The sequence below is a fragment of the Pyxicephalus adspersus genome, chromosome 3 (assembly GCF_032062135.1).
Source record: "Pyxicephalus adspersus chromosome 3, UCB_Pads_2.0, whole genome shotgun sequence".
Classification (NCBI taxonomy): Eukaryota; Metazoa; Chordata; class Amphibia; order Anura; family Pyxicephalidae; genus Pyxicephalus; species Pyxicephalus adspersus.
Window position 1 is genome coordinate 43,004,854 of NC_092860.1, and position 27,858 is coordinate 43,032,711.

At 38.5% G+C, this 27,858-nt stretch overlaps 2 protein-coding genes across 3 annotated transcripts in view; both read right to left on the reverse strand.

Annotated features, from left to right (window-relative positions):
• The window catches only part of NIPSNAP3A (nipsnap homolog 3A), a 12,086-nt gene extending 11,483 nt beyond the window's left edge, over positions 1-603 (reverse strand). Inside the window, exon 1 of the mRNA XM_072404368.1 lies at positions 333-603. Within this exon, the coding sequence (XP_072260469.1) occupies positions 333-422 (90 nt within the window). The 5' untranslated portion in view covers positions 423-603. The remainder of the gene's footprint in view (positions 1-332) is intronic.
• A 4,272-nt stretch (positions 604-4,875) lies between these two features.
• Positions 4,876-24,494, reverse strand: LOC140327700 (E3 ubiquitin-protein ligase TRIM32-like). 2 transcript variants are annotated; one of them, XM_072407059.1, is made up of 3 exons: positions 24,258-24,494; positions 20,551-20,865; positions 4,876-5,492 (listed from the first exon to the last, which is right to left on the reverse strand). In XM_072407059.1, exons 2-3 carry the CDS (start codon positions 20,857-20,859, stop codon positions 5,133-5,135), a joined length of 669 nt encoding a protein of 222 aa, XP_072263160.1. In that variant the 5' UTR covers positions 20,860-20,865; positions 24,258-24,494; the 3' UTR covers positions 4,876-5,132. The 2 variants fall into 2 exon arrangements, with proteins under 2 accessions (XP_072263160.1, XP_072263159.1); XM_072407058.1 differs by having other exon boundaries at positions 20,326-20,865.
• Positions 24,495-27,858: the final 3,364 nt, after the last annotated feature.

Below are 27,858 nucleotides of genomic sequence, written 5' to 3' on the forward strand. Positions count from 1 at the left end.
GCCTCTGGTGAATGTATATGCTGCATTGTGAGGGCAAAGTTTGCACAGGATGAATTATTGTAGTGACAGCTGTATACCAATACTGATGGGTTGGGTATTACTCTGTCATTCATGCTGCCCATTAGGAACTGACACTGCCAACCCACAATCCTCTGATCACTGTTCTCCATTATCCAAGGAGAAGAAACAAACCTGCTACAACACAACAATCTCCATCCCCTGGAATCCCAACCATGGAACAATGTATCACTTTTATAGATCAGGAAATAAAACATGAGGTAAATGCAGGAAGTACCTGTACTAATAATACAATGCACGGGCACACAGCTCACCTGGGCACCCCTGGTCATGTCACTCCATGCAGATGTGGCTGCAGCAGTCACTTTGCCCTTAGAGATCACGGCCCGTAATGTACACAGCATGTTGTTGCACTTTATTAGTTGTATAGGTCGGAGTTGCTGTTTAGCAGGGTATGGTTGCAGGTAACGCAGTGCTATGCGATGGATGAGGTGCCGGTACCGCGCACTGTATACAGGACACACCTACTCTCTATGTACAGATCTTTGCACTGCGATCGCTGGACGTGCCACACGTGACCTACCCGAGCACAGGCTAAAGCGGACAACGCCCCCCTCGGCTGTACCAATGCAGCGACCAGACAGGGAGGACAGACTGTACCATTCCTGCTGGAATACAAGCAAATGTAAATTTTATCAGAGTTCTTTTTAGATAGTTTTTTGTTATCCTGTAATATTAAAAATGTATAGGTTTTATTACTTACTTATATAAAAGTATATAACTTTATAGCAAACTGTGACTTGATTTAAATGTCATTATGACTTTTTTGTTAAAAGTGTAGGTAAAGTAAAGTGCCACCCTTATCTTATAAAAATAAACCCACCATTACTCACCTATCCCTATTACATCCCTACTTTTCTTCCTGGACGCCATCTAGGGCCATCGTGATTGGTCAGGTTGGCGTAACTCCAACGCAGGCACACAGAAGTTGATTAATTCCCAGGATGCACAGGGGAAGGCAGGATCACCTGTTTCTTTCTACAATAACCACCTGATTGCCAATGTTAAAAGTAGGACTTTACTTCCACTTTAACCTCCCTGGTGGTATTCCCGAGTGTGGCTCGGGTTAATGGGTTAATTTTTAGTACCAAAAGCGGTAACCCCAAGCCACACTCGGGATGGAAATGCAAGAGAGTTTTATAGCTTACCTGGTCCCCACATGGCCACGGTGTCCTCCAATGATCCCTGGCATCTGCTTCCCATGGCAATGCCCGCCCGGGTTTAGTGTAGCCTGGTGATGAGCGCCTGGCATCTGTGTCCCCAGTGTGTGAACGTTAGGGATGCCAGGGGAAACAGATGCTGGCAGGGCATGGGACATGCGAGCGTGCAGCTATGAGGCAGAGCATGCGGAGGGCAGGCGGGACCATGTGGGAAATTTAAAATTATAAGTATTTTTGAATGTACTACTTTGGCATTTAAAAATACTTATTTTTCAGACCGCCAGGTAAGTTAAATTGTATGTAAAAGGTAAACAGAGAGAATAAAAAGAACCAAGAAAGAGTGGTCTTTTTTCCTGCTTGTATTTGAAGATACGTTGCAATTAAACCAAACAGTGTGCAAAATAATGACAGTGTAACGGTATTTAAGACTTTTATATCCTCTTTTCTCTTGCACTGAGAGCATGCAAGGAGATGGGGGTTTGTTGATCCCTTATGAAACTAGACAGATAATACTATTGTAGTACAGAAGGAGAAGGAGGTGTCTTCCGGTAGGCCCAATAGACAAACCGGATCTTTGATGTATACGCTAGTGGTGAGGTCCCTAAGTCCCCTATATACCCACACGTTTTACCATATTGGCTTCCTCAGGGGAGCTTGAGCCATATATAATCTATTGAGAGCTAAGGAAATATAATATTGAGTCTGAGAGCTTCTTTTAGAGAAGCCAAAGTAATCAAAAGAAATAAAAACGCTTAACTCAATCATGTTTGATGTGGTATTGTATTATACTAAGTATTCATAAAGTTCCAGCCAGTTACAAAGTCCTCTGTGTAGTATAAAAATCCTATTAATCCTGTTGCAAAGATGCTCCTAGAATGTCCCCTTCAGGTAGTATTAACCTGATGAGTCCACGTGAAGTCAATTCAAAGAAATTATTTCTATGCTGAGCAATTGGATCAAAGCAAGTAAAGTGCTTGACCTGACCGAAGTCAGAAATACTTGTTCTTTCACAGAGAAGGCACCCTCTTTCTTGGTTCTTTTATTCTCTCCGTTTTCATGGAAATCTGGGGGTTAGCTGCAATACAATTATTCCCAAAACCAATTCACACCGTACACTATACCCATCATAATATCCTTTGTATAGGGTAAACTTATTCTCTTTAGTTTTGGAATTCATATGTAAGGGTTAGAAAATCCACCAGGTTATTTATTTATTTGTGCTCTGTACCTTACCTGGAGGTGCAACAGGAGGTGAGAGAAAGTCTTTTCAATAGGAGAGAAATTACAGTCTTTTTTTTTTATTTTTTTTTATCATAATGTCTATCCCATTGAAAGATTTCCTTCTACCTCTTGGTCTACTATCTACTCTAACATTTATATATTACCTTTTCTTTCTGTTTCAGTAAAAATAACAATAGTGTCTCCAGGACAAATTGAAGGGTGACACTTACCAGTAACAACACACAGCAATATAATTTGGAGTTAGGAGGTTTATCTTTACCCCTATCTATCCAAAAGAAAGACCTTTACTGACACTTCAAACCTGTAAATGTATTTTTCACAATATTGATAAATAACCATAATATTTTTAGAGATTAAAAGATATTTAGGACCACAACAGGGTCAGTTGTTTTCCCACATCCAGGATTGTGGAAGGTCCAGGACTAAAAACATTTGACAAATATTAGCAAATAGTTTTAAGAAATCTATTCCAGATTTGCTGGATCACCCAGGTTCATTTATGATAATCTATCTTCTCCAGTGTTGAAGAGCTTCAATAAATCAGGCCCAGGGTATTACATCTTTCGTTTTTTGATGTGTTGTACATGTAGTAACATCTTCCATCTACTTTTATCCTTTCCATTCTCACCACATTGTTCATCCACAGGAGTACATTGGGGAAGCATTTTCTAAGCTTCAAATCTCTTTGTTCAGAGTTTACAGGTTTATGGGATCAATTGTACCTTTGGTAAAAGCTGTCCTTAAATAAATTCATTGCTTCAGACCACATGGTCCTATACTCTCTGTTGTCTTTGATCTAGTGATCTTCCCAGTGTGGTCCTAAGGGGCAGCACAAAGCTTCACTTTTGAAAATGTGCACGCCTGGCCCTATTCAATCTCAGGGTGAACAAGCCTGAGGTGTCCATCACTATAGGAAATTGCGGATCATTTATCTTGGGGGACAAATAGATAGTTTGTGTATGTAGTTTAAATCTTCAGTGCCTAGAGCCCGATGGCAAAGAAGCAGACACGTAGGTCCCGATGCAGAATTCAAACCTGTCTCTACCTGCTGCAATGCTACACCCCATTTAGGAACACAATCTTAGCTCAGAACCCCAAAACAGACCCATCCGAGACATATCCCTATTAAGAGCCCCCTAACATACGATTCCAACATAACATGTCTTTCCCAGTTTTGTGACAGCCTACTATCCCTACTTCAGTGGCACACCCCGGTGACCCTTTTTAACAGATCCCTCAGTTAAATACTGTCCAGTTACAGATTAGTACTCCAGACAGGTATCCTTATACCTACCTATTCACCATTTTCTTTTGTTGACTCCTTTCTGCCTTTGACACTGACTGTTTTTTTTCTGTCCCTGACCTGCTTGATTAGCCAATAGCTAGTTGGTGGAGAGGAGACAGGGCACAGGAGAGAGGTAGGTATTTGTTAAAATGCCTCTGCACTGACTAGGTATATATAATAATATAAAAAGCATATATTATCATTTCTGTATCATTCTATAGTATTATTTTCATAGTGCAACTGTATCTGACATTTACATTAATAAACAGAGGATTCTGTAGATAAACAAAAGCCTGAAGTTAGCAGTGCATTCCTCTACTGTGATTTCTACATACTATTAGTTAAAGTGAAACTATGTTTGTATCACCCGTGTTTGTGGGTGTTTGGAGCTTCTTTATGTAATGTCGCTGTCCCAGATAGCAGCATGAACAACTCCAGATCTTATAAAAGCTGTGTAGCCACTCTCTAAAGAAAATGAAAAATCTCATTGTTGAGAGAAAGATGGGTTTTGAGGGCCACAGTTTTATACCAAAATACCAATATTTTACTTGTTATTCATCAATAACATAGGGAATCATCTAGTGTAAGATAACAACATAAGAATTATACATTCAATATTTGTTATTTATGTAAGTCCATGAGTAAGGCAGTTAAGAGTTTCATCAGCTGACGCGTTTCACCTCTTTAGGCATTCTTTAGAGAACTTTGTTACAGAGATTCTTCATGCAAACACCTAAATAGATTGCATTAAAGGATGGATAGAAGTTCAGGCTCTCCATGAGTATGCATACGTGGGGATATCAACTTGGTATATTGGTATTCCTGTGTGGCTATGCAAATGAACTAGCTTGATCATCCTGGTTTAGGTTAGACAAAATCTGTGCCTCAAGTTTATGAGGGTAATCACTGCGGGTCAGGCGTTGTAACAAGTATAGGAATTCCTTGATGTTCTTGTTGTTAGAAGCAAGGATTAAGGACCTTTGTGCTGCTCCCTGCTGCTGCTTATAATGTAGAGCCACCCTCTAAGCTTAAGTATATTAGTGATGTTCCTCTAATTCTGCTTTAGGAAAAAAGGAAGTATTAAAAAAGAAACTAGACAGAAATCCAGAAACCTGTGAATTATATTTCTTTATTAATTTTCATAAATTAAACACAAGTGTTTAACAACACTTTAAAATTAAGTTTGGAATTTTTATACAAACATATGTAATGTTTTTTTTTATATCTATACACTTAAACCATTTGGTTTTATTGTAACATTTATTTACTTTAATTTATTCACTTTTATATATATATATATATAACTTCTTATAGTTATATGTTGTTTATAATACAAATGAAGCTTGAACAATTCTTGAATGGTGCTTTTAAAGCAATATTGCCTGTTTATATTTGTATAGTTTTACAGTATGATGGTAACAGTCTGCAACAACCAGAAGGTCATTGTTTGCAATTGTAATACCACATGGACCTTCTAAGTCATGTGTCACCACTGCAGCCATCAGGGATGAGTTTGGATTAAACATGGTAATGTTGTTTCTCCATTTATCAGCTATGAAGAAGTTGCCATTTCCATCCACGCAGACTCCAGATGGGTTTACAAAATTGAAATTTCCATACGTGGGTCCAATGGTTTTTTTGATAGTTCGATCACTGTCTATAACTTTAAGGCAACCACTTGAGTGATGTCCAAAGAGTTGTCCCTCAGTTACCAGTAAATCTTCATCCTGCAAGGGACAACATAAATAATTAGGAATACTGTAATGCCACTGTATATGTGATATCATTAACATTTAGACTACTAAAATAGTATGAGAAATAATGATGTATAGTAATATTCTGTATATTTTCCTTATCATATTTCGGAATATTTTTTGTTTTTTAGTTAGGTAACTTGCACATTAATGGAGATCAATAGCTGAAGCTGCCTACACACAAAACTAAATGATTCGGGGGCTTCTCTCCCCTAAAATGACTCAATAAGATCAAAGGAAACTGGGAAAATGATGCCCCTGCTGTACTGTCACCACAGCTTGCTCATAGTGCTTTGGAAATCCTAGATCATGTATTTAACGTTTTTTAGTAAAATATAACTTGTACTATATCTACATCTATTCAGTCTATTGTAAAAGCATCTAAACAACAAATAAAAGGTTATACACAAAAAAAGGAGCTATAAAGTTTACATATTGCATTATTCTACAGGATATTTTATTCTCTCCTGCTTATCATATAGTGCTAAAGTTGTTCTGGTAAAAAAAAATGAGTTCTTTGGATGAGAATATCGAATTGGCCATCAGGATTGAGGGCAGGAAACTCCTGACATTTTGGTTTATGATTTTGGTGGAAGAACAATGTTAACATACTTTGCGCTGTCCACTCCTTCATCCCCTGTAATTTTTGGACTGCCATGGTTGTATAAGCAAAACTTGGCAATTAATTGGGAATCTGGGCAGATTGTCAGATGGGGGAACGCATGTGTTGAGGAGTGCTTAGCAACTCATTGCCTCTCTATGTTGCCAATGCCAGTGCGGATGTTAAAGCAGATACCTTACCTCTTAGCTTCCCTGAAGCAAGATCTTGTTCAGCTGCCATTCTTGAATCTCTCAATTCTAGTACCTTTATGGTTGGAGTACTGTCAAATATTCAGCTCTCACCTGACCTATCTGTTCTTTTGTTACCCCATCAGTCAGTACATTCTCCAGGCAAACCTTCAGGTTAATTGTATGTGCCATTGACCCCCCGTCTGCAGGTCCTTTAACAGTTTCATGAAACTAAGGCCATTGGACAACTGGGGGAAAATAAGACTATGGCACTACTGGCACACCATGTTTGGTGGCCCTCCCTACCCGAGGATACTCAAGCCTATGTAAAAGCTTGCATAATATATGCTTGTAGTAAAACTAATCACATAGCTCCAACTGCAACCCTCCAGCTACTGCTCCTGCTTGATAAATTCAGCCAAAATTTAAAGTAGGCTTCTGGGCATCAGAGAAGGGTTCCAAGTAATATTTCTGATAAAATGCAGGTGGAGGGTCTGGAGGCACCTCCTCAGGAGGAGGGTACTATTAGAAGACGCTTATCTGGCCAGTGTTCCCGTGCTCTGCACCACTGTACCCTGTTTCCCCTATAATAAGGCACTGTCCTATATTTTTTGAAATGCCAAAATATGCCCTAGGTCTTATTTTTAGGGGGATGTCTTATTTTTCCATGAAGAAAACTACAGTACACATTTATTGTTGAAAATCACTCATGATCACTCATGTGCCATTAATTGTCCCCTTCTGATCCATGTGCCATTCATTGTCCCCTTCTGATCACTCTGTGCCATTCATTGTCCCCTTCTGATCACTCATGTGCCATTCATTGTCCCCTTCTGATCACTCTGTGCCATTCATTGTCCCCTTCAGATCACTCATGTGCCATTCATTGTCCCCTTCTGTTCACTGACTTTTTTAGCGTACGGCCGGGTACCAGACTCTGTTAGGGCAGGGACCAGCAGCTTGCTTGTCCTTCCTGGCACGGAGTCGCGGGCACGTGCGCGGCCTTTGAAGTTACTTTTTGTTTCGCTCTGCACTTGAGCCAGCACCGAGGAGTCACACAGAGGCACACAGGTACCCACCGTACCACCCGAATGGGAGATTCTTTCAGGCGCAGGTATAGGGGGGTGTCTTATTTGCGGGGGGTCCTTTATTTTATTGTTTTGGGCAAAATCGGGGGGTGCCTTATTTGATGGGGATGGCTTATCATCGGGGAAACACGGTAGTATCATACCCTGTTCATTCTGTCCGGAGGTGTCACTTGCAGCAGCATGGAGAACAAGGAAATAGCAGCTTCTCCGGCTTCTCTTTAGCCGTGCAGCCTGAGATGTACTTTCTCAGCATCCCCAGCATGTTCTCCAAGGTTGTGCTCAACTGAAGAGGATTTTAGGAGCTGATCAGTCACTGGCTTCATTATGCCAACGGCTGCTAGGGCTTTATACTTTTCTGCTCACAGTCCCCAGTTTCCTCTTGTAAACTCTACTGACCTGGCGCTGCTAAGCTTGCTGATCTGTTGCTGGTGTGATTACTTGTTGGATTTACTGTTGCTGAAACTACCTGTTTCCTGTCAATGGGACTGTGTGCTGCCTGGACTGACCTTTGTCTGTGCCCCTAAATCTGCTTTTATTTTAACCCCTGGATACTGTGTTTGGTGGACTGATTACCTATGTATGACCTCTGGCTCTGTTTTTTGGATTTGGCTGTGTTGGATTCTCCTGTACTGTGTAATCTGTGGGCTCCTGGTCCTCAGTCAGTCCTTTGTCAAACACCATCCTTTGCGCACAAAACTCCTGGGGGCTCTGTGTGCTGGGACGATGCCTGAGACTGAGCGGGCACTTGCATTCGGTGAAGAGTGCAGCATTAGATTGGGGGGCTGGCGCCTGTCAAGCACTAGTGCTGGATCAAGGCCTTGCAACAAGACAGCAAAAACAAAAAAACACCAGAAACTAATGCATTTCAACATTTCTGTTTGGAAACAGTGGCTTCTGTTGCCTACGTTTATAAATACACACTTTACCGCAGTGCCTTGATGTGACAGTGTGACTTTCATGATCGTTAGGGAAGGGTAAAGCTGCGTACACACTTCCAATTTTTGTCGTTGGAAAGGATCTTTCACGATCCTTTCCAACGACAAGGGAGTGCACGATGCATGAACGGTGCTGTACATACAGCACCGTTCATGCTCTATGGAGAGGGGAGGGGGAGAGCGACGGAGCGGCACCCTGCTGCGCGCTCTCCCCTTCCCTTTCATTAGGATCGGCTGTCGTCCATCGTCCGTGGATCCGGCAGGTTGGTCGTCCGGACGATGGACGACACGACACCGACTGTACACACGGCAGATTTTCGCCCGATAAATGGCCGATGCCGATTATCGGGCGATAAAAATCTGACGTGTGTACGTAGCTTAAGTATATGAGTCTTCTCAATGGACCCATATCCTGTCTAATATGTAATATTGTATTACCACCACTGGGTGTCTCACTACTGTAATACTAAGGTTGGCTGTGAAATTGGTTGATTCTCTGATCATTGTAAAATGCATGCCATGTGAGCATATTCTGGTCGTTATTAAAAGTTTGTACACTACCATGTGCACCAGCAATCATATGCAAGAGTAAGTCTCTAGAATGGTGGCAACAGTGTACAGGAATTTAGAAAAAAAGTATTTAGGTGAAACTTCTGACAAAGACATTTAAACCTGCAGTTGAAGACCACAGTCACTGGGAACGAAAAGATAGTAAATGTGTGTTCTTTTAAACCAGTGGTTGACAACATTTTGGGACCCACGGACCATTTAATGCAAGGACTCCGGACCACGCATGCATGGGGAGCTGTATGTCACTCAAAGGGGAAGAAGCCTCCCCCAGAGTGAGGTCGTGATGCCAGAACCTGCCCACTTTTCCATCGCAGGTCTGAGCCTGCGTTGGGAGAGTTGGCGGGTTTTTCTCGTGGACCACCAGTCCGGAAGCACTGGAGTTTTTTTCCTTCTGCAAGTAAATCTTATTAAGTAGAACTCGTAAATTTCTTAAGTGTTAAGAAATATAAAATAAAGCTCTTTCATTACTCAATTGGTAAAAAATGGCAGAGATCCTTTTCCTGAAAGGGGGGGGGTGACTTTTGCTAACATTTACCTACCTTATCTGAATCCTATATACTTTATTGAAAGGATCTTGCAGGTTCTACCTGATTTTACTTAGGGAATGTGCATGTTGGTGGCGACTTTAACCTAGTCTTTTAATCTGATCAGGTTTCCTCCAGTTCATACTCTCGCTTTTTATTTGCTGCACTTAAGGTTGTCCCCATCTCTATAGCTGGTGTATATTTGTCAAATCCATCACTCCACTGGGAGGGATTATGTTTACTTTTTGCCTACTTGCCTACTTTGCCTTTTGTCATCACCTACTCTAATAATACTCCTATTTCTTTGGTTGTTACACTGGATGGTCTCCCCCTTCCAACTTGGCACTGATGACCTAATAATTCCCTTCTTTGGAAGACTTTCCATTCTTGAAATTGACTTGCACAGCCTTTTTTTTAACTTAATGCCCTCTATTTTTCCTTTATCATTTGGGAAGTGCACAAGACAGTTATTTATGAGTTTATTTATAAAGCTAGGTGCTCACTTGCAAAAAACTGTCACTTGCTGGCAGAAATCGCTTGTCTTGAATCTAAACATCAGCAATCATTCAACCCACTCTTCCTGCTAAGTTAACCTAGCTCTGTGAACAAATTTACTCTGTTTGACATGTGAAAAGTCTCTCTGTGTAGACAGATTTTTGGATTTTAGAAAATTTGTGTCTGGCTAAACCAGTGTCTGCTTGCTTGTGATTGTTTTCCCACTGTCCTTTTTAAAAGGGTGCTAAGCTGACCTTGGCCTCAGACATTGCAGGGGCTTTTTGGGTATTTTAAAGTGAACTTTTTTAAATCACCACTACCACAGACCGCTCCAAGTTCTTGCATGGCCTGTGTAAAGACATTTTCAAGCTTTCTTCCCCTGATGAACATGTCAGGACCCTTATGGAGGACTGGAATCAGTGGGTGGTGGGAGCCGTACACAATTGCATCACATTTTAGTTCAGAGACATGATGATGTTATTCCTGTTAGATGACTGATGTGGTGGCTTTTCCTGGTGTCGCTATATTCTGTGGTGGTGATACTCTTGAGTCTGCATATACATTACCATCTGTATATGAATCACTGTCACTCCAAGCTGATAAATGGTGAAGACAAGCTGTTGGATAGACACCGGTAGCCCACTATTTTCCAGAACTATGTCATATTGCCATTCCAATACCATGACAGGAACTGCTAAAGAAGATGCAGACTTATTTTCGGGACACACCTTCGGGAAAGTTTAGTTTAACAATTATGGAATTGCTAATTGGTTCTTAGTGGCTTAAAATTGGCTTGGTGGTATTTTGTAAGAATTAAAGTTAATATGCAAGTTAGGGTCAATAGGTTTAGAAAAGTCAATCTGTAAATGGATAGAGAACTGGCTTAAAGATCGCATCCAGAGAGTTGTAATTAATGATTCATACTCTGTATGGTCTAAGATTATTAGTGGTGTACCCCAGGGTTCAGTGTTGGGACCTTTACTGTTTAACATCTTTATAAATGATATAGAGTTTGGGGTTAAAAGTACCATTTCTGAGTTTGCAGATGACACCAAACTATGTAATGGAATTATGTCCATACAGGATGTCTATATTCTACAAGCAGACCTGAGTGTACTGTTTGATCGGGCAGCCAAGTGGCAAATGACATTTAATATAGATAAATGTAAAATTATGCACTTGGGCGCTAACAACATGCTTCATACTGTCTAGGGGGAATACATTTGGGGGAGTCAGAAATGGAAAATGATCTGGGGGTTCTGGTAGATCATAGACTAAATACCAGCATGCAATGCCAAGCTGCAATATCTAAAGCTAGTAAAGTACTTTCTTGTATTAAAAGAGGAATAGACTGCAGGGATGGGGACATAATCCTGCCCCAGTACAAAGAATTGGTCAGACCACATCTGGAATATGCAGTCCAGTTTTGGGCACCAGTTCACAAAAAGGACATTGTGTAATTGGAGAGAGTGCAGAGAAGGGCAACTAAACTAATAAAAGGAATGGAGGAGCTCAGGTATGAGGAGAAATTAGCTGAACTGAATCTTTTCTCCCTTGAGAAGAGACGTATAAGGGGGATATGATCACCCTGTATAAATATATAAATGGTCCATGTGGAGAACTCTCTTCCCCATTATTCACTTTGAGATCATTACAAAGGACAAGAGGGCACTCTTTGCATCTGGAGGAAAAGAAATTTAAGCTCCAGATAAGGAAGGGATTCTTCACTGTAAGGTCTGTGAAAATGTGGAATCGGCTCACTCAGGAAGTAGTTTCAGCAACTACTATAGATTGCTTAAAGAAAAAGCTAGATGCTTTTCTAGAAGCACAAAATATAACTGTAAGGTCTGGGAATAAAGGATTTAAAGTAAAAATAACAGTCACTGTTGATCCAGGGAACATCCGATTGCCTCATTGAATCAGGATGGAACTTTTTCCCCTGTTTAGTCATAGTGCCAGGGTATTTTTTGCCTTCCTCTTGACCAACTATGTCTTATAGTGTTTTATTTCTGGGATATGTTTATTTCCCAAGTGCTTGAACTTGATGGACTTCGATGGTCTTTTTTCAACCTAACCTACTATGTAACTAACTATGTAAAGTGATTATATATATGTGTGTTTGTTTTGCTGTTTAATACCAAGTATATCCTCTCACAGTTGAAGTTTTGCCTTGTGTGTACTGTTGGTGATCTAGGGAGTAGAGTATTGGGTTAGTACAGTTTTATTTAATATCAATAACATTTTACTAATATATACTGGCATATGTATACCTTTCCTTAGTTGTATTCCTTGAATGACCTCATGGTTTAACTGGCATTTGACTCTATAAGGATTATAGGGTCAAATGCTGGTTAAGGATGGCAATTGGTCAGTACTGGTTATGCACTGGCCAATGTCTCAAATATGATACAGTATGCATATTACAAGTCGTAGCACAATACTGGATGTACAAAAATAGAATCACAGATAAAAAAACATATCACGTTCCTAAAACAAAACTATACCCGACCCACCAAGGGACAAATAGGTACAAATAAAAGAAAAATAAAAAATTAAAGAAAAGGAAAAAAGGGATAGATAAGCCCAATAACACGCTGACAAAATGAAAAATAAGTTTAACCAGATAAGGCACAATGTAAACAAGCTTAGAAACAATCCAAGCGTAGAGGATGATTATAGCAATTTAAAGTTTGGCAGAGAGTACTGCTGCCAGGGTTCCTATATAGCACAACATTTTTCATGTGAGTCATTCAGAATACTGGAGAGCTTTTCATTATGAAATGTGTTATCAACCCATTTCGAAACATCAAAAAAGGAAATAGCCTTGGTTTTCCACTTTTTCGCAATGGTTTGTTTTGCTGCAATTAGTATGTGTACACATATTTGAAATAAAACATTTGTGAGGTTGGATGGTTTAAATTGCAGTAAAGCCACCCAGAAGTCCCGCACAGGCTTGGAAAAAACAGTACTCAGCAGATGGAACACTCTACCCCAAAATCTGATAACTGAAGGGCATGTCCACCAAATATGGGAATCCGTGCCTGGCTCTTGACACCCTCTAAAAAAAAGTTGGGGTATCGTTGGGGAAATATATTTCATTTTAGATGGTACCATGTACCACCTCATTATTACTTTCCAAAGTAAGAACATTTGTGGAGCATTAGGTCATTTTCGCCCAGGTACCAAACCATTCCTCATCTGATCTCGTAACACCTAAGTACCTTTCCCATTGGGATTTGTATGAATGCACTGAGACTCGAGTGACTTCTGACAGTTTTGAGTACAATATAGTTATCAATTTTGGACATAGAGGCGTTCTATAGCATATATGTTCAATCAGGGTTAACCTAACTAAAAGGTCTGCACCTCGAGTCAGAGAATTGGACCAATGTCTCAGCTGTAAATAGAGAAAGAGCTCAATACTCGGTGCTTGATGAATCATGCGCATCTCCTCCCAACTAATACCAGATTACCTCTCTAAAGGAGAGAAAAAGTCCCATAGTTGTGAGCCTTCAACCAATTAAAGGCCTCAGGCGATTCTAATCCTGGCTTAAAAAGGGGATTGCATTGGATTGGAAGCAGCAGGAGATGCAGAGACATTAAACCTCCCCAGTACCTGATTCCATCCCATTCTTTGAGTATCTGCTTCAGGTGAACACTCATGGAAAGTGGGCGCAATTTATAGGGGAGACAGGAGAGCGAACACACTTCAATTGGAGAAACCAAAGCAGTTTCCAAATAAACTCAGGATGGGGCTTTATGGCCCGCGAATAGGGAAGTCAATGGGGCTATTTGAGCTGCTTGATAATATTTTAAAATATTGGGCACCCCCAAACCACCGTGACGCTTGTGGGCGTACATACTGTAACGGGCAATTCTAGATTTTTTGTTGTTCCAGATAAAAGAAAAGACTGTTTTCTGGAATGTCTTTAGCATGTGCGTAGGGATGGGGACTGGAAGCGTCCTGAAACAGTACAACAGTTTCCGGAGTATCGTCATTTTGATCCTGCCTATCCAAGAGATTGGATGGGAGCTCTCTTTAATCATCAACCACTTTAAATGAGCAAATAAAGGAGGATAATTGGCGGATAAAAGTGCTCAGCACTTGCTGGTCAATTTAATGTCCAAGTATTCCAGATGGGATGGAGCCCACTTGAAGTTAAATTCTTCTTGCAGAGTTTCACACAGCTGGTCAGACAAAGTTAAATTTAAGGCCTCAGACTTCTGCTCATTACCCACTAAGCCTGAATTTTTTGCGAACACCTTACGTAAATAAATTTAGTTGGGAATTGAAGTGATGGTCAACAGAAGATCATCTGCAAATAAGCCTAATTTGTAGGTAGAGTCAGCTATTTTGATTTTATAAACATTAGGATTCTCCCTAAAATAGACGGGCTAGAGGTTCTATTGCTAAATGGAACAATATGGCCAACAAAGGGCACCCCTGCCTCGTTCCTTCTAAATATGGAAAAGGAGTCTGAAAAGTAAGATAAATAGCGGACTTTCGCTGAGGGTTTAGAATAAAGTGCCTTCAGCCATGCCATAAACCCTGAGCGGAATCCCAACCTCACAAGGCGATAGAACAGGTAGTCTCAAGATATCGAATCAAAAGCTTTTTGGATATCAGAAACCAAAAGAATACTGGGAATTTGATCTCTTTGTACACAATGTATGAGACTAATGATTGTCCTAGTACTATCAGAGGCTTGACTATAGGGACAAAGCCTATTTGATCTTTGTGTATCAATGCATCTAAGAAAAAGAGAGAGATTAGCCTATAGTTATGAGGGTCTAAGGAGTCTTTTCCAGGCTTTGGTATCATTACAATGTGAGCCAAAAGGGAAGACATAGGGTTGTCTGAGAATTTCTTGTAGAATAATGAAAATAGAAGGTTTTAAGGTTTTAATCGCTATTAGGACTTCTTCCAACCTAATCTCAGCTTCTATTGATTCCACCAAAGTCTCAGGTATAACTGGTAGAGATAGGCCAGAAAAAAGTTTATTGGCTTTCTCAGAGCTAAAGGACCACCTGAACCAAAGACCTTGGAAAGTACCTCAGTAAGCAGATAGTTTTGGGATTAGCTGTTATCTGACCATTGAACTTTCTTTTAATAGGGTTCGAAAGACCCTGTTTGGGTGAAAGACTAGCATGGGACCAGGTATTTTTCTCTCATGTAGTAATTCCTTTTAGACCAATGAATTTGTTTTTCTACTTGATAGTTTAATAAACCATTCAATTCTACCCTCACTTGGTGAATTTCCTTGTACAGCTGGCTAGATGGATCCATTTTCAGCCTACCATTTAATTGTTCAAGAACTTTAGTCAGTTTGCAATTTTTCGATTTCTAGCCTTTTTCTGATGGAAGATAAGTGGATAATAGTTGCACGCAAGGTAGCCGTATGGGCATTCCAAAACGTAATTGGTGACGTTACTGAAAAACTATTTATGTCAAAGCATTGAATTAACGCCCATTCAAATTAATTGGTTATTTCAGGTGAGGAGAGTAGCGCGTGGTTAAGACGCCAGTGGAATACACGCGATTTAGGAATCTAAGAATTACATTGCATCAATATTCAGAAGTGGTCTGACCACAGAGTCAAAATTTTTGATTTAGAAATTTGAGGTAAAAATTGTTGTTGTACAAATATTTGGTCTATCCTGGTAAAACTACCGTGCGTTGCGGAGTAAAATGAGTAGTCCTTAGTGGTGGGATTAAGTTGCCTCTATACATCAATCCACTGGTGACAAGTCAATAGTTCTTAGAAATCCGAGGGCATTCCTAGAATTAAATGTGGATGACCCGGATCGTGTTTTAGGTGAATGATCAAGTTTGGGGTCAATGATTAAGTTCGAGTACCCTATCATCATCAAAGTGCCTTTTGCATGCTTCTCAACAAAAAAAAAAAAAGATGTGCAAAAAAATCGCAATTCCTGAGAATTAGGGGCACAATAACTGATTATGGTGACTTCAACATCATATAGTTTACCCTGGAGTATTAAGTAGCCGCCAGTAGGATCAGCCAATTCAAAATCACAACAAAAAGGTACAGATCAGTGAAAAGCAATTAAAACTCCTCTCTTCTTTTCTGAAAAACGGGCCTATAAAAATTTGAAAGTAAGACTTATGAACAAATTTTGGGCTAGAGGAAACTGAAAACCGTGTTTCATGCAGGCCTAGAATATGAGCCCGCAGAGAATAGAATAATAATTAATAATAAAAGAATAATAATTGAACACTTTCTACCTTTTAGTAGGGGAATTTAAACCCTGGATATTGAGAGACAGAAAACAAAACAACATAGAACAAACAAACAAAATATATGGAAACCCAAGCACCATAAGTGTACCCATATCTGCCTAGGCAGAAAGTAGTCTTGCGCATAGACAAGACTTAACGTGGAGGACGCGGACACTCCCTAGTGTGTGCAGCTAATCTGGTATTGGTCTAATAACTAAACTAGCACCAACGTTAGAACATTCCATTAACTTAACCATTATTGCTTTCTGAATAGTATGAAAGAGCACATGTCATTTATGTCAACTTTGAACCAAAAATAAATTCACAGTAGTACAACATATTATTATAACAAAGGCTAATTATATGGGTACTACCATCGGGTCGAACTCAGTCCTCAGATCTCGAAGGACTGCTGGACAGGAGAGGCAGTCCTTCGACTGGAGAGTGTCCATTTTTGTAAACTTTTTCCCACATTGCAGAAAAAAATGGGGACCGCTGAGAAACAGAAGGCGACTTTGCGGGAGAAACAGGTAGAGATGCAATTGTAGATGCTCGAACAGTTCTTGAGCTTCATCAGGGGTAGAGATGGAGTGCATTTGGTTGCGATACATGAATTGAAGTTTAAAATGGAAACTCCACCTCTACCTGATATCCAGTGCCTGTAGTATCTGAAGAAAAGGTTTGAGAGCTTTCCGTTTTTGGATTGTCTGCAGTGCCAAATCCGCAAAGATTTGGTAAGAATGGGATTGAAAAACAAGGTCTCTCTTGTTCCAAGACGCTTTCAGAATGACTTCTTTTGTTTTATAAAAGGTAGGCTTGAGAATATGAATTCATTGGGGGGCCATCTGTTTTCCTGGGACCTAGAGCACGGTGGACCTGGTACATTTCTAGCCTCTCTGGTGGATAATCTGGAAGTAAATCTTTCTGGAGCATGTTAATCTGCTGTTCATGGGAATCTATCACTGTAATGGCATCATCATCTTTTGCTCCAGGGCATGACTTCTAGTGCCCAGATCTCTAATCTCTCTGGTTAGGGGTAAAGATAACTTGCCTGTGGCTTGAGAGAGTTTCTGATGTAATAATTGCTTAAACTTTTCTAACAATTCAGCATCCCTGCATGTTGAGCCAGGCTGTGGAATAGGAACAGATATGTGAGAGCCATCACTGGAAATATTATCAGTGGTCTCTGGATGAAAAGAAGAGGCTGCCATAGTATCAGTCACAGCCTGCATGTCGGGGATCTTGGATCCCTGCTCCGTGGATGGAGTAGTCCCGGCATTTCTCACTTGGGATCGGACTGTGCCTGATTTCTTGCCCATCCCAATGGCACCGTTAACGGAGGTAAGACTCCCATCAGAGGAGGCTAAAAGACCTGCTAAACCTGCTTGCTGAGGCGGCTCCACATTTGGGAGTCACAGAGCTCCTTCAACCCCCCCCCCCCCCCCGCAACTTGTTTTTTGATTATCTGCCCAGCCAATAACTTTGGGCAGACTCCTTGGCTGATTTCAACTCACTTTAGAACAATACAAGTTTTGATCTGTAGTCTATATGGGTGGCTTTCTCCATCTCCACTTTTCTAAAAAAACAAACTGTAGTTCTTACTCCCTAATTATAGCCCGCAGTTACTTAATGATCACAACACAACATCACACAGACAGTTTGTTATCAATTTTACTTAGGATCTTAAAAAAACTAAATTGTGTAATTTGTACTCATTACATAGTTCAAATCAGTAGCAATGTCCACTTCCCCCTAAATTTTAGCCTTGTTTTTGACAGTGGGAGCTTTCACCTATACCACCTGAGCACATCCAGACATCTCCAGAGTATATTCTTTCTGCCTTTTTCAAATCCATACAGCCTAAACACAATAGATTTGTTTGGGATGACAAACCCACCAGGATAAATCTTTGCAATCCATCAGAATCATTTCACCATTCCTCAGTACAAATCTGATACCTATGATATGCAACAAATGTATATACAACTCTAAAACCTATGGGTACATGCAAACTTAAGTTGGGGAACCCTTACAGACTTAAATTAGTGTGGTGATCATATATTCTACTTCTACTAGATGTGAAAGCAGTTCAGTCTGTATACATAAAGCACAGTCTCAAATTTTGTCTCCTATTTTGTATCTTAATGGCATTCTACCAAAGATCTAAAACTTCAGAACAAAAAGAAGATAATTCTATAGGTTAAACAAACATATTTTATTTTTATTTTTTTTTTCTTGATGACCAATATCCTAAGGGCACATAATGCTTAAAATTCATTCGATAATAGAGCCAACTGGATTACTAACAAGGTTGGTTTTAATTTTTTACACTGATAAAGGTAAATATATGAAGCAGTCACCCAGAAAAATACTATTTTCCTTGTGAAGGAATGAGAAGCTTGTGTAGCCCATCCCAATTACACATCATATTAAATAAGAACATTTATCAGCTACACAGAAGTGTAGCCTAGATCAGAATCTTAATAAAACATGTTGTGACAGGTTTTTGTCTTGAAATTTATGCTGGCAAAGTCAATAACAACAGACATTTCCAAGTACTAAGCAATTATTAGTAAGACAGCATCCAGTAAAACACGTGGGTTTATGTAAATCAAACACATTAAATGCTGAACCAGACTTGTCTGGTCCAAGATCACACTGAATTTCCCTACGGCTTGTGTTAGGTTTTATTGATCCATGTGATCACAAAACTTAACTGCACCAAAACTCTAAACAGTCTCTGTATTCTAAATGCAATTAGGTCAATCCTATGTGTTTCAAGAACCCAGGCAGAAACATTGGTAAATGTCATCAGGTATCATCACAGTATTTGTGCTTTAGCTCCGTTTATGGATTACCTTCATTTAAAAACTAAAGTTGCTATGCAAACTAAAGCATAGATGGAAAAGGAGTGGGGAATTTAACAGGTGCAGCGAGAACTTCTTTATGTGGGTTGCAAGAAAACACAAACTGATCAGCAGTCATACAATGCTCTGACCAACAGGGGCCTTTTGGCTATCAAATTAAACATTCATGAACCAATAGAATGTTAAATAGTGTTTGTTTGTGTTGGATCCACTATGTCTTTGTACAAAATGAATTATTAAATTGAAATACCTTATTTTCCAAAATGATCAATTTTATCTTTAATACTATTGGCTGAATTTAGTGGAAATTTTTGCCTCTACTGGTGTGAATGCTTTCCCCATAAAGGTCACTGTGGGCCATAGGACAAATATTTCTCATATAGATATATGAACCTTTACCCCACTGACAATTTTTTGCCTCTGTGTCCTATATCTTGGATATGTTTATTTCCCTAGTGGTTGAACTTGATGTCTTTGCACAATCTGCTGCCTTATGCAAATTAGGCCCTAGGCTTCATACACACGTTAGATTTTTGTCATTGAAAAGAATCTTTCACCATTCTTTCCAACAACAAAAGACTGAAAGATGAATGAGAACAGACGAAAATCATTTGACGTGTGTACATAGCCTTAGTCCTTAGTGGTAAAAAATGGGGCCACTGTAACTGTGTTTAAACCTGTTTATATTCTTCTAAAAACTGAAGCTTTTGTTTAGAAAGCATGAGCTCAAAAAAATTTCATTTATGGTTAACTTTTGGCACTATTAAACTTTACATTTTTGTTACCAAAATGCTGATGTGTTCTCTGTAGAGGCTCAAGTCATAGCTATACATTTAAATATATGACCCTCTTGCCACCCTTAACTGTTATTAAACCCTCTTTAGAGAAAAATAAATCTAGCATTTTACCCAAACCTATCCTTAATCTTGCTGTCCCCATGGCTGGTTTTTGACATTACTAATGCTCACTCCCCATCAGGAAGTTAAGGGGAAATGGTCCTAAGAAAGAACAAGAAAGCCATTGATGAAGGCAACAATCTATGAACTATGGAGTATGTATGAGTACCAGAGGGAGACATAATAGGCTGCTCATCTAGTTGCTCATTACAAGTCATTTGTGTTATTGTCTGACACCCATACCTTTTGAGTATGAACCAATTTGTGTTTGAACCGGAGTTGCCACCTAGCTGGTTTTGTGAATGGATCCTACAAGTCAAGGTCAGTCTTGTAATGCTGGTGCCTAGATTGTTTTAACTTTGCATTAAACCTATTTTCAATAAAATCAGACATATATTACATACCTTAGTAACTGCAATATATTCTGGTCTTTGAAGTCCATCGACAACATTTGTTTTTAAGATGGCATTCATTCTCCAGTCCACACCAACAATGTGTACTTTGCCCCCATCTGTCCAGTCTGTCACTGCAATGCTGCTTGGATGCATTACTGCCAGACCATAAGAATGTTTCCAATCTGCTTTAGATGACTTCAAAAGATGGATCATTTCCCCTTCCTTAGTAAATACCTTAATACCCTTAGATCCATTGGACACAAGAAGAAGACCTTCGTTTGTGCATGCCACATCTCCAAGACATTTGGTATTTTCAGATCCATATGAAAAAGTTTGCTTGTGGTATCCTTCTGGAGAGAAGATCTGAATTTGGTGATTGCCTGTATCTTTTATAGCCAAATCACCATCTAAAGTAATAGTCACACTGGTAGGCCAAATAAACTTTCCATCTTCTAAACCAAAGCCACCCAGTTCTCCAACAAGGCTATTGTAGAAGATGCGCTTTATACCTGAAAGCTTCCATTCCTTATTGAATTCATGCATGGCTTTCTAGATTAAAATAGGAAATTGATATATATATTGAAAAAAGAAAAACAAATACATCACAATGACCATTATTATAAAACTATTATTATTTGTAATGCATTGATAGAAAATGAATGAAGCATGCTTATTGAATATTTCTAAGACAAGAAAAAAACTCAATAATAAAGAAAACTAAGTGGCTAAGAAACACCCAGAAAACGCCCATTCTGTAAAGGAAGCAAAGAATTTATACAATCACCATACCTATAACTACCATGTCCTGTGTGCAGAACTTTTATGATTTGTTGTCACAGCTGAACTGGAAAAACAGCCTAATTTTTATAATACAATAGAAACTTTGCCGTCTAAAATGTCATGTAAATCGCCATGATTCACTGGAGTGGCACATACACAGCCTAACATTTATAACAATATCCTGTTTATTCTTGGGAATCATTTTTAATTAGATTTCCCATTTTAGTTTTTTTATGTGTATTTTGTAGCACAATTATGTGCGAGTTCAGGCGATAGAAGATTTTAAATCTGACCTTTGGATGTTTTTGTTCTGTTTGTAATTTGTAAAACTTGCAGAATAAAATTATCCCAATAGATCATAGTACTCCATCTGACAATGTTTTTATCTTTTTTTTCCACCCAGAAGGAATGACATCATTATTGGTATTACATTATTTAAGGTTACCATCCACTTCCTGGACCAAATGATCACCTAGAGGTGACACGGTTATGTAAATCTTGGTTTCATTACTGGTTTCAGGATAGAGAGGGGAGGAGAGGGAAACCTTTATAAACAATAATTGAGTGGCACCTATTAGATATTACTGTGCACACCATTGCAAGAAGAAGAATCTCTGCATGTTTTTTCCAGTTAGTTATAAACTGATGGGCTGTGATGGGTTTTAAAGCAACACTGATAGAAAATTCTGGGTATTACTATATGTGATTTCACAAGAACACACAGTTAGGTCTTGATATTTTGGTAACTATTTATTTAACTCAGTACAATAAAATTCCTTTCAATGTTTATTGTGCTGAAAAATACAAATTTGTGAAACATTTGTGCCAATATCAAGTGACAATACAAAAACTTAACTACAATATTGTAATGTGTACAACAAATAAAAAATGGTCCTGCCAGCAATTCTGCCTTTCTTCTCCTGTTTTTTTTACTTCTGTGAACTATCAGTACTAAAATCTGAATACAGTTACTGCCTCGTATGTAGGCAGGTGAGGAGGCTTCACCCTTATCCTATTGATATGAAGACATATCTTAGTAATGGAATGCATTTTTTGTGTAAGTGCTGGCTTAGAAGTAAAGAAACGTGCACATAACGAGATTCAGTTACTAGAAAGGCTAAGGACAAGCTAAAAAACAACTATACACAGCACATACAATACCTCTTCTTCATCCAGTTCTTGTAAATAGTAGGAATCTAACATTTTTGGATTCCAGTCTCCTTATAGAATGCATGAATATAAAATAAGCCAAGTGTATTAATACAGGCACAAATAGGTGCATATCTTATCAAGTTTAAATAGCTAATTTCTTAACAGATCAGGCCACCCAAACCTCGTGCTTCAGTGTTTCATGAGTTCTGGATTGTTACCCTTCGAGCAATTCATTAAAATTTTCAGAGACCCTAAAAGAGAGACCCTTTTCTTTTAGAGCCTTGTTCCAGCTTTGTTAAAAATACTATATTGCACCCCCAAAAAAAAGAATAACCAAATCCCAGCTGCTATACTCACTTGCCTACCAATCTAGCATAGATTATTTTCTGAAATAAATAAAACCTGGCATCATAGAACCTATACCCCATGAGCTGTGGCCATTATGGTTCCATCCTCTATCCTAAACCTAGGCTTTGTTCACACTTGCAGTAGTTGTTGAAGTTTAAAAAAATGCCTATATAAATGATCACACATTATATTGTTATATTAATATAAACCCAACTCAAAAGCTTAGGAGAGAAGTATTTGAAAACAAAAAGAGGAGATAAAACAAAAACGTGATCTAAATGTTTAACAAACACAAGTAAAATGCATTTAACAAACTTGTAAATTGACTTCCATTGTAAGTGATGAGCCAAAAGCAAAGCAAGAAAGATGGTAGAGAAGAATCCTCCAGAACACATGGTCATGGAACAAGGCATTTTGTTCCACCTCTCCTCCTCCTGTGTAATTGTTTGTATCTGTCTGTCTTTTTCAACCCATATTTAATGTACACTGCTGTATGATATGTTGACGCTATATAAATACAGTTTTTTATTATTATTATTATTATTATTATTATGAATACTAACACTCCAATAATAATGCTAATAATTTTTAGTATTACAATGAAGTTACACCTTTTTTCTTCCCCATGGGTTTCCAGTATTTGGGTTTATGTATTATGTATTATTTCATGGAATCTCCATGGTAGAGTTGGAGCACGATAACAGAATCCAGGCAGAGGAATGTGTTGGTACAAAAACACTAGTACAGCTGTAATCTCCCCTATGTATGCAATCTTTAAAACATTTAAAAACTATATGAAGATTAATTTATTAAAGCAGAAAAAACTCAGCTATCAGTTTTTCCATAATGTGGAAACAGGCACATCAAATTTACACATCATGGCACACTTACCAGTTGAAGCACACCCTGAAAGCCATGTTAATGCTGTGTTGTCCCTCCTTGTTGCCATATTTGCCCATTCAGGGTGACATACCTTAATTCTGGCACAGAATGGTGCAGAGACTGTACATGCACATCCTTACTGTACAGAGTTAAAAAAAAAAGCTGGCAGGTAGAAAGCGGTCTATATTGTCATAAATATTGTCAGAAATGTTGTGAAATCGCTCTCAATTTCTAATTGAAAATGTTTTTAATGCAATTTAAAACAAGTTTTATTAGTTATTATCAAAATTAAGAATTTTTTCAGGTCAGATCATAATCTTTTTTTACCTAACTGAACAAAAGAAATGATGTACTATATTACTGAGATGTAGCCTTTAGGACAAATAGGCTAAATCTATTTTGTACTTTGAAGGAAGGTGCATTAATTCCTAAATGTAAACAATATCAAAGCACAAGTTTATTAGCTGGAATTATTCATACAGTTTGTATTTATTAGGAAAATCTGAAACAATAGAAGTATTGCATTCTGCATTACACTAGCGCTCTTTAGTAATACCAATATGTAACCTTTGTAAATTAAATAAAAAAATATAGCGCACTCTTTAGTAATAACAATGTGTAACCTTGTATATTATATAAAAACATATAGCTCTCTCTAGAATAAAAGAAAATAGGGTATTGTATGTTTTGCTAGGTATTATATGTTCTTCCATGGCAGAACATAATGAACACAAGGCGTAATTATTGATTTAGGAAGTGTAATAATGTAAAGACCTTACCTATTTGGCTGTTAGCATCTCTTCCCAGCACAGGAATGAGTAGGAGTCAATGTGACAGTGCTCAGGTGTCCTCCTCTAAGTAAATGTTATCTTGGTACAGTTACCATGGAGTAATACCCCAGAGAAATATTAAGCTAGGTGCTGATACTCCTTAAGATATCCAGCTTGTTCAGCTCAGATATATATTTCATACTGCTTCTCTTCATTGATAGTACAGCACAGTCTGTTTGCATTATAATCTTGAAAAGTCTCCCTGGAAACCCACAATGCTATATTTACAGGCAGTAATGTCAACAGTACATGCTGCCCAGTTTAGGTTTCCTTCTATAATAAAAAACAGTAAAGTGCAGCCAGATGGGGTGGTGGCTTGTTACCATGTGCTGAGATAAAAGTATACTATGGTTTAATCATTGCCTGCTAGTTTATTGCATGATGGTTTCCTTTTAGGAGGAATTCTACTTTTAGTCACTTCACCTTAATAAACAGTCTAAACCAAGCATGTCACACACACAACGGGACAATGCTGATAATCCGTCATCTGTCAGGGGTTGTGTCAAAAATCTGTACACTTTAAATGTTAAACACATATTTAAACCATACTTATTCATCACAAAACACAAAAAATAAGAAGAAAGGAAGGTACACGTAGCAACCAATCACAACTGAACTATACTGGATTGGATCATGTGAATTAGAATTAGACAATCTATAACATTTTATGTAAAAATAGTTTGGGGCCACTTATCCTCCTCACAAGTCACAACAACTAAGATCTGAAGTCAGGGAAAAGTTAAGCTCCCATGATTGCATTGATTCTATTCATGTCGTGGCTGGGAAGCCGTGCCATACAGCCAATTTAAGGTTGTATTTTGGTTTTGGTCACTTCCTTGGTCAAATAAATAGTAATATTTTTTGTGATTTAGAATAGACACATGTTGTAAAAAGAACTATGGGCCAATAGATTTAATGGAACATAAGGTACCTATTAAAATCATTCATCCATTTAAAAGCGTCCCTGATTTATTGTTATAGGTAACCACAATTGAATCAATTCTGTTTTTTTCTATTTTTTATACTAATAAACCCTCAATGAAAAATACATTTACACAAAGTGGGGTATATTATTTACAAAAATGAAACCCCAACTGCAATTCTTTAAAAAAGTGACATGTCAGGGGACAGATACAAGAATGTTTCCAGGTCACTAAATATTCCTTGTAGTACAGATAAATCAAAAATTAAGAAAGTGAATGAGTGACTGTAGCAAAAGAAAGTCCACCAAGAGACCTCTGATCACTCTACAGGAGAAGTTATGCATACAACTTTCATCTCAGTGCTTTGCCAGTCATAGCTGAGGAAGTAGAGAAATGGGCTAAGAAAAGACATTTTGAACAAACTGACATGATATCCCATCAGTTTTCTGGAAATCAGTGAGCACCATAATAATCCCCAGGATATGTGTTAGTTGAAGTAATAAACCTCCCACACTATTGCCAGGGACCAAAATATTAATCCAAAGCATTGGTGTCTGTGAATCCAATAATTACCCCGTAGCGTTGGTTTCATTGATCACAATAATAATCCCAACATTTGTGGTCAGTCCTATTGTAGTTTCAAAACAACTTTATTGGTGGTCAGTGGCAACTCTTTTAACGCACCCCTAACACCCTCCCTGCAATAATGGTCAGTGGCAGCACTCGTCACTCTCAATCCACATTGGTAATAAGAAAGCCCCCCCCCCCAAGTATTTCCTTACCTGATCACATTTTATCCCCGTGCAGCATAATGTTTTTAGTACTGGATGGAGATGTGAGTATGGAGAGATTTTCCCAGCACCTGGCACCCCGCTCCCTCTCTACAAATTGTCCATCATGTAGCAGACTCAGCCCATGATGCAGCAGGCCTTCTAAAGAAACCATGGTCTATGTGTAAACACCAGGGAATTACACTAATGTGATATTTCCTAATGTATAGTCTTCTTTTCCACCAATGAGCGCAGTGTAAGTATTGCATATGGTGAGCACTAAAGTTTTTGGTTCATTAACCAGACGAAAGGCATCAGTTACACTCCGCTGCATACATAAGAGGTATATCTGTAACACCACTCATATAGATCCTATCTGAAAAACTAACCTGGATATCTGTTTACAATCCTCTTCAGTAGTGAATGACACTAATTTCCTTCAGTGAGATCATCTAGCACTCGGTACTTTCATGAATAATTGCAGGTGACAATCCCTAAATGTCATCAGCTTTAATGCATGTTTTGTCAAGTGTCATTGTTGTATTGGATTAAATGTTTAATCAACCCTTGCATTATCTTTTTGTAAAGTAGATTTTCCTTTCTTTCGACAACAAGAATAGTAAAATATAACAGGAAAACTGGAGTTTTTGGCTATAAAAAATGTACTTTTGGGATATTCTAAAAATAGATTTGTGGATGCTGGTTTGAATTTTATTCTAAGTGAATTTTAGAAATTATTTTAGCTATTCCCAGTATTGATGGCTTTGGGTGCTACAAACAGTACAAATGCTAGTTAATGTATGAGATGGAAAATTTTTTTAAGTATTTAAAAGTCATGCTCATTATTAAACAAGGTATTTGCACTACAAAGCATTTAACATTGCCAATTTTGTGAATAAAGAGCAGGCATAATTCAAAGGGTCAGCCTTAAAACAGGTGTGTTGAACACATATAGTACTTCAAAAGGCTTTTGTGTTTGTTGAATAGGTTTTGCATTTCTATACAAGTCTATGGAGATGCAAACATTGCTTTAAGTAGGCTAAATGCAGTTAAAATTCACCTGTTTGTGAAATCTGAATGATCTCAGAACGTCTTAGACAGATTTTACATTAAACTATGTAACTTTGAAACTATGGAATTAAGTCCATACAGGGTGTCTATAATCTACAAGCAGACCTGAGTGTACTGTTTGATTGGGCAACCAAGTGGCAAATTATATTTATTATAGATAAATGTAAAGTTATACACATGGGGGCTAACAACATACATGCTTCATACTGTCTAGGGGGAATACATTTGGGGGTTCTGGTAGATCATAGATATAATAACAGCATGTAATGCCAAACTGCAATATCTAAAGCTAGTAAAATACGTTCTTGTATAATAAAAGAGGAATAGACCGCAGAAATGGAGACATTACCCTGCCCCTGTACAAAGCACTGGTCAGACCACATCTGGAATATGCAGTCCAGTTTTGGGCACCAGTTCACAAAAGAAAAGGGCAACTAAACTAATAAAAGTAATGGAGGAGCTCAGCTATGAGGAGAGATTACCTGAACTGAACCTATTCTCCCTTGGGAAGAGACGTTTGAGGGGGATATGATCACCTTGTATAAATTTATAAATGGTGCATATAGAGAACTCTCTTCACAATTACAGTACTCACTTTAAAGCCATTACAAAGTAAAGGATTCTTCACTGTAAGGTCTGTGAAAAAGTGGAATCGGCTCCCTTAGGAAGTAGTTTCAGCAACTACTATAGATTACTTTAGGAAAAAGCTGGATGCTTTTCTAGAAGCACAGATTATACCTGGGTATTGAAGTTGATCCAGGGAACATCCAATTGCCTGATGGAATC

What these genes read in the sequence shown, in the direction of transcription:
- LOC140327700 (XM_072407058.1), bottom strand. Translation starts at nt 20,859, where the DNA reads ATGCATGAATTCAATAAGGAATGGAAGCTTTCAGGTATAAAGCGCATC. An exon ending in AATATATTGCAGTTACTAAG is followed by an intron (nt 5,493 to 20,325) that starts GTATGTAATATA and finishes TGTCCCTTGCAG; the next exon opens with GATGAAGATTTACTGGTAAC.